Here is an 11608-nt window from a genome sequence, read left to right as displayed (position 1 = left end):
CTTTATGTCTCAGTTATAGCGGTCAGAGGATAACGTGATTCCCTACTGTGATTAGTTGGACTTGTTAGCAAAGTGTGAAATAAATTATATTCAAACTTTTATGACACATTTTATTGAATGTGTAAAACAGTTTTTGCCAAGAGACTCTATAGGCTTGTAAAATATTTTTGATGTAATAATTATACATCTCGTTTTTAATATAGGCCTAGTACATTATCCAAATATTATTCATCAAAGATAAATTGTAGCCCCTCTTTTTTTATCTCCGATCCTTCTCGAATAATTTTGGTACAGTCCCTTACCTTAAGAATGTGGGACAGAGATCACCGTTTCACTTTTAACAGAAATATGGCTCAACATTTCCCTAATCATTTTATGTAAAAAGATTATGCTTTGATGGATAAACGTTCACTGTGCTCCAAGACGCTGTATTTCTGACCTTTCACTTCTGGGGCTGATACATTTACTTTTAAATAATATATATTAATCTGTCAGGAATTTTTATAAATCAAAAATGGTTTGGCTTCAATTTAGTTTATCACAAAGAAAGATAGGCTTGAATTAAGAGTCCTTTTTGAAATGTATTTCTCCTTATAAAATGAAGTTGTTTTTTTTCCTATCAATGGAACTAATCTTTTCAGCTGTAATCAATTCAAAATCAAACAGTGTTGAGGTGTTTATCTGACCTAGGTAAAAAAGTGTGTGGTTCAAAAGGAACAGCCTTGAAATATGGACACACACACACGGGAAAGAAAAAAAACATTGCTTTGGATTAATCCTGTCATGTAGGTCCCACTCGCTGAAATGTGCCATCTCCCTAAAGTGTATTATTGTATTGTGCATTATCTTAACCTTTCACAGACTTCTATACAATCCTCTTACATAGTCCAAAGTAGGGACATGTAGGTGTCATAGCAGCAACACACATTTACAGGAACTTCTGCATGGCCTTAACTTTTCAGAACTGGAGTTTGTTGCATAGAATTGTATTTTTTTTATTTAACCTAGATTTTTTTTTCTTGTTACCTTAACCAGCCGTAGAATGTGAACCGCTATACGACAAAAAAAAAAATGCAGCCATACATATGAACTGAGGCCTGCGATAAAAAGAAAATAAAGAAAGGCACCAGGTATGAAAAAGATAGATTTATTTAATGACAAATTAAAACAGAAAAAAGTCAGGGAGTTGATGGGGAGCAGCGACATTACTGAGACTCCACATGAGGAGAAAGGGAGATGATTGGCTTGACTTCCCTCCCTCAGACATAACAAGAAGAAAAAGAAAAGACTTACCACACAAACAAGAGGACGGAGAGACAAATAGATGAGGAAAAACAATCCAACTCTGAGGCGGGGGTGTGGTGGGGGGGGGGGGGGCACAAACCGTCAGAAGAACGACACAACTTGCGTTTTAACTACAAACACTGAAGTTTAGCCACAAGTTTTACAACTGCCTTTTAATTTTTCTTTTTAAAAGTCGTTACAAAAAATGATAATAATGATCATCCCCACTTAATAATAACAATAGCAACATTGTAACGGTAGAAACTGTCCCTCGTTCCTGGTTGGGTGTTCAGTCATCAGTGGTTGAGGCAGAGGAGAAATGAAAGAGCGAGAAGGGAGAGTGAACACACACACACACACACACACACACACACACACACACACACACACACACACACACACACCACACACACACACACACACACACACACACACACACACACACACACACACACACACACACACACACACACACACACACACACACACACACACACACACACACACACACACACACACACACACACACACACACACACACACACACACACACACACACACACACACACACACACACACACACACACACACACACACACACACACACACACACACCTTCTCTCCTCTTTTACAAAAAAAAGACAACTAAAATAATTAAAAAGAAACAGAAAACAAAAAGAAACCCCAAAAGAAAACTGACTCAACTGAAATGTTTTTCTTTCCTTGTTCTGAAAAAAAAGGACCCCTCCAATCCTCGGTCAAAATGCTCCAACACGCGATCAACTCATCCACAGCAGCCTGTAATGCAGGGTGTGTTTTCCTCTTTTACCCGTCCGCTCCCATGGAAGTATTATTCTCTTTTATAATCCAGGGCCGGTGTAGCTGCGGGGCTTTCCTAAATCCATACCATGTGAGAGCGGGAGGAATAACTAGTAACGACGACGGTCTACTATTTAAAGAGCGTCACAATCTTCAGCCTCGGGTGGAGCGGGTGACAGATGATCTGTGGAGCGTCTGCAGTCCGGCACATAACTGGGTGGCTATGGGTGCTACAGCCGTCCAATCACAGGTGGAGATAAACATCCCAAATCTGCGATATCCCGGGCGCTAATAGATGAAGACACGGGTGTGGAGCGTTAAATCCAAGAGGGAGTTTGAATACAAACAGCAGGGAATGGGGGGGGGGGGGTGTTAGACCGTACTGACCGGGAGTCCGTGTTGTGATATAGCTTGAGCCTTCCTCAGTGTGAATCCGCCATGGCACGTTCCGGAACGTCTCTGAGAGAAGGGCGGGGCTGTAGTGTGTAAAATGTCAGAGGATAACGGAGGGGAAGTAGACGGCGACTAACGCGGTGTTTGACTGAACAGCTCGTCAGTTTGTGTGAGGTGACCGAGGGCGGGACCTGCATGTGCGTGCATGCGTCTCACATATATATGTTTAGAAGTCCATCACTACACAGTTTTTTTTCCTCCATCCATTCATCCATCCCCACCCCTTGGCTGCCCGATCAGACAGTCCAGTTCCACGTCTCAAGGGGTGAGAGAGAGAAAGGGGGTGGGAGGAGACGCTGTGAAGTCACAACGAATTTGACCCCCCTTAAAAAAATGCCCCCCGGACAATCTGTAACTTTTTGACCCTCTTTTTTCTTCAAAGTTTTTCTTAGCACATGGAGATGGTGACGTTGATCCCCAGGTTGCCGTTCTCTGCGAACAGCTGTGCGATGGATGTGTCGAACACTAGGCAGTCGCTGTTCATGATGGCCGTGGCGATGCCCTCGTGGATGGAGCGCGGCGTGGCCTCCCAGGTGAGGCGGCGCCGGTGCCCGTTGAGCTCCAGCCGGTAGGCGAAGTTCTCCGCCTGCTTGCGCGTCCCGATGAGCTGCACGATGGCGAAGAACTGCTGGTGGCCGTCATACTTCTCCTGCTTCTCCAGCACCAGCATGAAGTGGAAGCCGAAGCAGGACTGCATCATCACCCAGTCCACGGCGCCCGGCAGGTTGATGTCTGTGGCCAGGAACACTATGTCCTCCCCCTGAAGGACACACGCAAAAACAGGGTTCAGTCATGGTGTCCCAACGTTACAATACTGTCTCTAAACCTCAGAGCTGTTTGAGAAGAACGCTCTGTAAACCATTGTTAGGAAAAGTGCTGTATGAAAAAGTGTATCATCCTCATCTACTTTCACATGGGAACCAACAATGCTTATTTTTTACATTAGACTGATTATTTTCCGGAAGTCATTGGAACAATATTAAATAAGAGGAGACATTAAAGTAGTTCTTTACCACACTTTTCATGTATTATCCCAGTGTGCTGGTAGATTTAGTGATGTCATAGGGGTGAGTGTGATGGAAAAGGCCAACTGGTTTGGTGTCTTTTATTTAAAAAAGGGGAACAAATTAATGACGTGTTTGAAACACATTGCGAAATAAAAAAGAGGTCAACATCAAAGCAGCAGGGGGGAGTCACTCCGTGTGAGATCCTACATTTCTAACAATGCTCTAGCTTGGAGGAATACCAAAGGAGGGATGACATCATCAGTCATTTTCTCTCCAGACCGAGAGAAGACTGTCAACTAAACTGACTTTGATATCAATTACGAGCAGTGTTGTGCTAGTTACTGAAAACCAGTAACTAGTTACCATTACTAGTTACTTCATTTCAAAAGTAACTCAGTTACTTTGCTGATTACTTACACCAAAAAGTAATGCGTTACTGTGAAAAGTAACGTTTTAGTTACTTAAAAAAGGGCTCCCATTATATTAATGCCCTGGCTTATAGCCTTCATTTCAGTACTGTTATTGCATTGGAGAATAATACAATCTGTTGATCAACTTGACATGCATTATATGCAATCTGGATAGCATCGATATTAGCTGGCTTTACATTGTTGTATATTCTTTCTCCAGGTAGTTGGAAAAAGTTTTCCGTCCCATATGCCGTGTGCCGCCCGGACATGCTATCATGCTAACTAGCTCCCTGAAAGCGGATGACTCCACTGTAGCAATAGCCTGCATGAGTTCTACAACATACCGTGCAATGGCTTTATCGACTTTTCCGTGGCTAGCAGTCCCTTGGTTAAAATCCAGCCGCTGTTGCTGAGGTGCAGGTGGAGGTGGAGTGAGTTACTGAATTTAAAAAGTAATGCGTGAGAGTACTAGTTACTGCCAAAAATAACGGCGTTACAGTAACGCGTTACTTGTAACGCGTTAGTCCCAACACTGATTAAGAGTGCCCTTTTAATTTGAAATTAAATTCACACTGATGCTTCCTCATTTTTGGAAGTCGGTGCCAGATTGAAATAAAGGAACAGACTGAGCTCTTACAACTAAGAAATTGCAAACAATATTAGAAGATTTTTGTAGAGCCAGAGTTTGGCTAGTGATAAAAGCTAGAAATGATAGCTATAATGATCAAATCCTCCACAGTTTCATTTGGACACCTGTATTGCTGATTGACATTTACTAAGGAGTATCCTCGAACAAGTCACCCTTCCATTGTGTTGTGAAGCAAATATCCCCTTTGACTCATTTGTTAAAGTTGTCACCTTTGCTTTGACAAACCTCACTGTGCACCTTCATGACTCAGTGAGTAAAGGAAGCTGAATGAGATGTCTGACCTGCAGCGTGGTGATGGACTTGTGCTGGTGCATCAGGTGGGGCATGACGGCGTCCAGGGAGCCCTGCCACTTGCAGGAGGCCCCGGGGCAGGGGCAGGAGTACGGCCGGAACTCGCAGAGCTCTTCGTGCTCCGTCTTGTCCGTGTGGGGCAGGGTGACCTCGCAGCCCGACGAGGCGTACTTGCAGGGGAAGAGGACCGAGTTGGCCACCTTCTCCATGGCCAGGTTCCTGATGGAGCCCAGGGGCCCCCGGCAGGTGGGGCAGCAGGTGAGCTTGGGCCGGCAGTTCGAGCATACCTGGGAAGCAAAACGTAAATCAAGTCAGCTTCTTCAGCCACAAGTTAGGAGTGGAGTGTAAAATGTCAAGCAGCCAAGATTTGTTTGCATAGTCTCGCTCATTTTTTATGTACTCGGGCTGGCTAAATATACAATTCTTAATTTGCTATACCTTTTGAAGTACTGACCTTTAAGCCTGTGTCATAGAACACGTTCTTTTAAATGACACTCGAGGTGAAGAGTCTGGGAAGTCTGCTGAATCAATCCACACATTTGGCAGCCATGATGAACTGTTAATATTCACAGCCAGATTTCAAGCCTCTTTAAGGATGACTATTTGTATTCTATTTTGAGATTTGGAACTGCTTCCTCTACTCGTGTTCAAAAGTGATTCAATATGTGATGCCATCAACTATAAAGCATGAGACTGCTGCAACATGATTGCAGCGTCCAGGCAGCTCCCGTTCGACACACACACACACACACACACACACACACACACACACACACACACACACACACACACACACACACACACACACACACACACACACACACACACACACACACACACACACACACACACACACACACACCACACACACACACACACACACACACACACACACACACACACACACACACACACACACACACACACACACACACACACACACACACACACACACACACACACACACACACACACACACACACACACACACACACACACACACACACACACACACACACACACACACACACACACACACACACACACACACACACACACACACACACACACACACACACCACACACACACACACACCACACACACACACACACACACACACACACACACACACACACACACACACACACACACACACACACACACACACACACACACACAAATGATAATAAACATTAGCATAAAGCATATTTGTCCACTCATATGTTGATAAGAGTATTACAAACTTGAAAAATATTCCTCTAAGGTACATTTAGAACCGATCAAAAATGTGCGATTAAACGCGATTAACTATGGACAATCGTGCGATTAATCGCAATTAAATATTTTAATCGACTGACAGCCCTAATATATATATTTAAAAAGTAAAACATGTAGGAATTCTTTATTTAGATAGAGGTTGCATAACACACGTGTCATCCAGTTGCACAATTTTAATCTTTGAAAAAAGGTGTTATTAATAAGAGCTATTTGTGTCTCAAATAATGAATTATCTTATTTTAACATTATAGCCTTCCACTTTGTATATTACTATTGGATATTTTATATTCCTTTTAACTTTTATCGTTCGAACAATTTAATAAAATAATTTGTATTGCCCTTTCAATCCATCCAACCAAATCCATTTCAAGAATTTTTTTTATCATGTATGCATTTATGAATACATTCAGTAAGTTGTTATTTAACTCCAATGGGACAGACTTCTACTGGCTTTGGTCCTGCTGTATAACTGAACCCCAGATCTTATCAAAATGTTAATTGTCGCAATTAATGGGCATAGCACAAACACACAGGTAGCTGTAGTAAAAGCAGTAGCAAGTTCTCAATGACTTTAAATGCAGTCAACAAATGTAGTCCTAAAAAACCATGGTGACCTATAATGTGATTATGGCCATTAAATGAGCACAAATAAAGCCTCACTTGTTTGACAGTGAAAAGCAATACAACGACTCAATCCATGAGGACATTTTGTTTCGTTAACACATTTAACTTTATGCAGTAGTTCTACTAAACCCACACACCCATGGGTACCTTTCTAAAATGTGGTGCATAGAACAAGAAGCTCATTTATTGGCTATTGTCTTTTGTCCATGTCTGAGCTCCTTAAAAAATACAATTGGTAAAGTTCATCCACTGCGATCCAAACTGTAGAACACACTACCCAGAAAACTGAGAGGCAAACTCAGTGGACATTCTTAAACAAAAGCTGAAAACATACTTGAGTACAATGCTTTTAATTAGCAACATCCCTCTTCTACTGATTTTTATTTTTGAATTCATTTGTGTATGTATTTATTTATTATTGGCATCTTATTTCTGTCTTTTTTACTATTGGATTTAGTGTTGCACTTGTATGTATCACGTAAACATGCTGCATGTGTGCTAAGAGGTTTAACATTTTACTTGAATTGAACGCTTGAAGCTGCATCCTGTGTATGAAAAGTGTTGTGAAAATACAGCTTTACTAATTATTTGTATAAGTAGCAGTACATACCAGGTGTCCGGACTGGCACTGCAGGATGGGGGGGAGCACATAGTCGAAGCAGACGGGGCACTCGAACAGGCTGGCCAGGTCGCTGTTGGAGGCCGTGGTGCCTGACAGGGTGGGGACGCGCTGGGAGGGGGGGCACTTGGAGGTTCCAGTGGGCAGCGCGGTGGCAGTCTGGCGACTCATTTCTGAAGCAGGGAGAGAGAGAGAGGGTCTGATGAGGATTTGAGCAGATTATGAAGCACTATATCAGAGGTACAAAACTCTGTGTCGTTACTTACTGCACATCTGTGAGTTCTGACCTCTAAGTCCCTGGCTGTTTACCTCAGACACATCTACATCAAAACTGATGGAATCGGCTAAAAAGGAGAGAGTGTTAAAGAGAAGGATGGGAGGCGGGAGGACCACATGGTGAACTTCAACATTGCTTTTATCTTGATGGAAGTATAAATACAATTTGTTGTTCTGTTTTTCATTGATAAATAATACTGTAATGTAGATCTCTCACCCAAGATATTGCAGTTATTACTTTTTTGTAGAACTCTGTAAGCAAGACTGTTTCAAATCTAAGACTTCAAAAGTTATCATCCTCATCATTTCAGGTGAAAGTATACAGTTTAGGGGTGTAACGGTTCACAGAAGTCACGGTTCGGTTCGTACCTCGGTTTGGGGGTCACGGTTCGGTACGGGTTCGGTACAACAAGAAAAAGCAAAAAAAAGTCCCAAATGCATAATTCCAGGTTTGTTGTTATTTATGTTTGAACAGTAGTGCAAGTTTCAGTATAAAAATAAGGAACTCTAACATTTTGAATAATTAACTGTATTAAACAGTTAAAAACAAACCATACACACTACAGTACACTCAGATGGCCAGATTATCTATAATGGCTGATGTCAAACAAAAAGGTTTCATCAAACTGTAAAACTAAAAAGAATATCTTGAAAATATTACATCATAAATAATAAGAAATTGTTTCAAGAGTGCAAAGTCGTTGAAAAAAATATGCCAAAAGCTTCCGTTATTTATTTTGGTCTCTCGGCTCTCATGTCTATTGGCTTCTTAAAAACAGCGGGGATCAGCTGTTGAACTGCTGTTGTCTTTTGCCGGGCTCTGGTGATTGGCAAATCTGGGTGATGCCTTCTGATATGATTTAGCATGTTTGGCGTGTGTTACCATTAGCATACCGCACCGCTGTCTAACAACGCTGACACACCGTCCTCATCCGATCCACCACTCGCGCACTTCATCGTTATTGTAGTCCACAGGGAACCCGAAATGTTCCCACACAGCTGATTTAAAAGAAGCAGATGGGTTCTAGCTCCTGTGTGTTATCTGAACTCGCAAAACTAACTTTTCTTCTTCTGGTATTTTGTTCGTTTTGTTGTCGTTTCTTCTTGTTCTTCATTTATTGTTTAAGGGCGGCTGGCAAACAGCTTTTAGGCGCAATGCCGCCCCCTGGATTATAAATAGTGTAGTGGATAGTGCCCTGAATGACAGACTTTTTTCCCACTCGTAAAAAAAAAAAAGGCGTATTCGTCGTGTGACTGCATGCACCGAACCGGGACGAATACCGTTACACCCCTAGTACAGTTTCAATGTGGCCACCAAAAGAGCGGTGACTGAATGAGTCTTACAATCCTGAAATGAGTTAGCATTTGACCATATCCTCTTAGCTTCAACATGTTTTTGATAAGATATCTTAAATAAATCACGTTTTATTCAACAACATCAAATATTTCAATTAATGTCCCACTCCTGAATGTCCGAAGTTTCTATGTGTGATAAACAGCGGTTGGTAACAAGTGACTACTACTAAAAGTGGTGTTAATAACAAATCAAAGGGAAACATCCCATTGCTTCTGTAAAGGGACCCTTAAAATGTAAAACTGTATTTCCCCCCCCCCGGTACGTATGCAAAGACGTAACCAGCAGTGGGATTTCCTCACTCTCTCACAGTCAGTCATTGACAGACTTTATAAGGATGGCTGAATGGCTGGCTCCCACAATGCTGCAGTTCTTCAAACCAATGTGAATGCTTCCTGTGCAGGTTTAGACACAGGTAACTGAAGGCTTTTGGAATTTATTTGGAGCATCTGGACTCTTTAGGGCAGGGGTGGGGAACATTTTTCCTCTCAAGGGCCATTTCAATTTTTTCAACATCCTCCGAGGGCCGTACAAATGATTGAGCTCTGCTTAAAAATACTAAAATCACAACCCATTAATTTGGCCTTTTCTTTCATGCTGTGCAAAGAAAAAGCAACCTCTTAATCCAGATATCTCACCATGACTCGCACATGCATGCACGTGCACGGTTGTGGCATGACCACCAAAACAGAAAGATATGGACACAAGATGTGAGCAAATGTATTTAGTTTCCTACCCATTTTTTTTAAATGTTGAAGTTGAAAGCATCAATCTGGTGCACTTTGAGAGCAACATTAGGAGATCTATGGATACATCTCTCAACACATATGAAACAGAAGTGTAAGCAGATTTATTTTTCTTTATGGATATTTTACAAATCACTCCCCTTTCAAACTGTATTCTTGTTTATTAATAACAACTTTTTTTACTGTCATATAGAATGTTATACCAGTTTACTTTATTCTCTTGTTTTTTTATAACTATAATGATCATAAAGATGTGCCTTTACCTAGAGATGTCCCGATCCCCGGATCGGCCCCCGATCCCCGGATCGGATCGGCCCCCGATACTGGGTTTTAAGGTGGATCGGGATCGGCAGATACAATTAAATGTCATGGCCGATCCATATTAAATATTTCCCATGATTTAATTGTTACGTTGTTTGTCGTTGTTGTTCTATTGGATCAGCCGCCATTATCGAGTTGGAAAAGTGGAACGGACACATATCGTTAGCTAGTTAAAATGTCTGCAGTTTGGCATCATTTTAAAATTACTACAAGTGAGTCGCCGACTGCGACATGCAAAGTCTGTGGTGTGGAAGTCTCACGAGGTGGTGCTAACAGGGTCTCCTACAACACCACAAACCTAATAAAACATCTTAAAAAGCACCACCCCGACGAACACGCCGCCTACTGTAAAGCGACAGCGTCTGCGACTGATGGACTCCATCAACAAACACTGCGGGACAGCTTGAAACGAAAGGAATTACTTCCTCGAGACTCCGAGAGATTTCGCAAGATTACTGAGCTGATTGTGGAGTGCATAGCAGGGGACGACCAGCCAATTTCACTTGTGGAAAACTCCGGTTTTTGTCGTCTAATAAATTATTTGGAGCCGCGCTATGGGATGCCATCCCACCATTACATTGTTGAAAAAGGCATCCCAGCCCTGCACACCAAGGTGCGTGAACAAGTGCAGCGGCACCTAAAGGAGGCTACCTCAATCGCCCTCACCACAGACCTGTGGAGTTCAGGTGTAGCCCCGATGTCGCTCCTCAGTCTTGACCGCCCACTGGATAGACTCCAGTTTTACTTTGCACAACGTGGTGCTACATGCAAGTGAGCTGCGTGGCTCTCACACTTCAATGCGTATCCGGAATGCTATTGAAGAGATGCTCGCCAAGTGGGACATTGATAATGACAAGGTGCATGTTGTTATGAGGGACAACGCCGCCAACATGAAGAAGGTAAGCCTTCTTGTTATTGACCACTGATGTTTAGCTACGCATTACCCACGTCAGTAAAGTTCATGCTAATTCCGTCAACAGCATCTTTTAATGAATGGTCATGGGGTAAACTTCCATTTGATGCTTTTGACATGATATACTGGATGTATATTAAATGTTCCCTATTCCCAATTATAATTATGTGTGCCCTGGATTTATTTAAAATGATGTCCAGATAACGTGTCTTTTAGACGGCAACCACGTCAACAGGCTAGCAGAAAAGTTAGCCTAGCTTGTTGTCAGCTAACTCACGTCAGCTTAGCCACTAGCACTAGTTGTTATTGCGACAGCAAAGAATTAAAACGAAACATTAATATCCTGTTTTATGTCTTATCTAAGACTACAGGCTTTCAATACGTTTGTTAGACTTGGAAGTAGCCTACCATTTTAATGACAAAACAGCTAGTTTTGAGAGGCTACCTATCAACAGGAAAAATATTCAGTGCAACTTTTGAGATGTTAAAATCTCAAAAGTCTCATCGGATCATAATGGTTTGGAGGTATCATGCAGATGGTGGACCATAGTGTATAAATTACT

General features: G+C 42.1%; 1 protein-coding gene across 4 annotated transcripts in view; it reads right to left on the bottom strand.

Annotated features, from left to right (window-relative positions):
- Positions 1-1838: 1838 nt before the first annotated feature.
- The window catches only part of siah1 (siah E3 ubiquitin protein ligase 1), a 58082-nt gene continuing 48312 nt past the window's right edge, over positions 1839-11608 (bottom strand). For 2 of the 4 annotated variants that reach the window (XM_034085889.2, XM_034085886.2), the window contains exons 3-6: positions 7702-7779; positions 7427-7608; positions 4904-5200; positions 1839-3316 (exon numbers count right to left, since the gene is read on the bottom strand). In XM_034085889.2, the coding sequence (XP_033941780.1) occupies positions 2945-3316; positions 4904-5200; positions 7427-7608; positions 7702-7779 (929 nt within the window). In that variant the 3' untranslated portion in view covers positions 1839-2944. The remainder of the gene's footprint in view (positions 3317-4903; positions 5201-7426; positions 7609-7701; positions 7780-11608) is intronic. The other 2 variants (XM_034085890.2, XM_034085888.2) reach the window with 1 other exon arrangement.

This window comes from Pseudochaenichthys georgianus, chromosome 6 (assembly GCF_902827115.2).
Source record: "Pseudochaenichthys georgianus chromosome 6, fPseGeo1.2, whole genome shotgun sequence".
Classification (NCBI taxonomy): domain Eukaryota; kingdom Metazoa; phylum Chordata; class Actinopteri; order Perciformes; family Channichthyidae; genus Pseudochaenichthys; species Pseudochaenichthys georgianus.
This window is presented reverse-complemented; position numbering and strand designations above follow the sequence as displayed.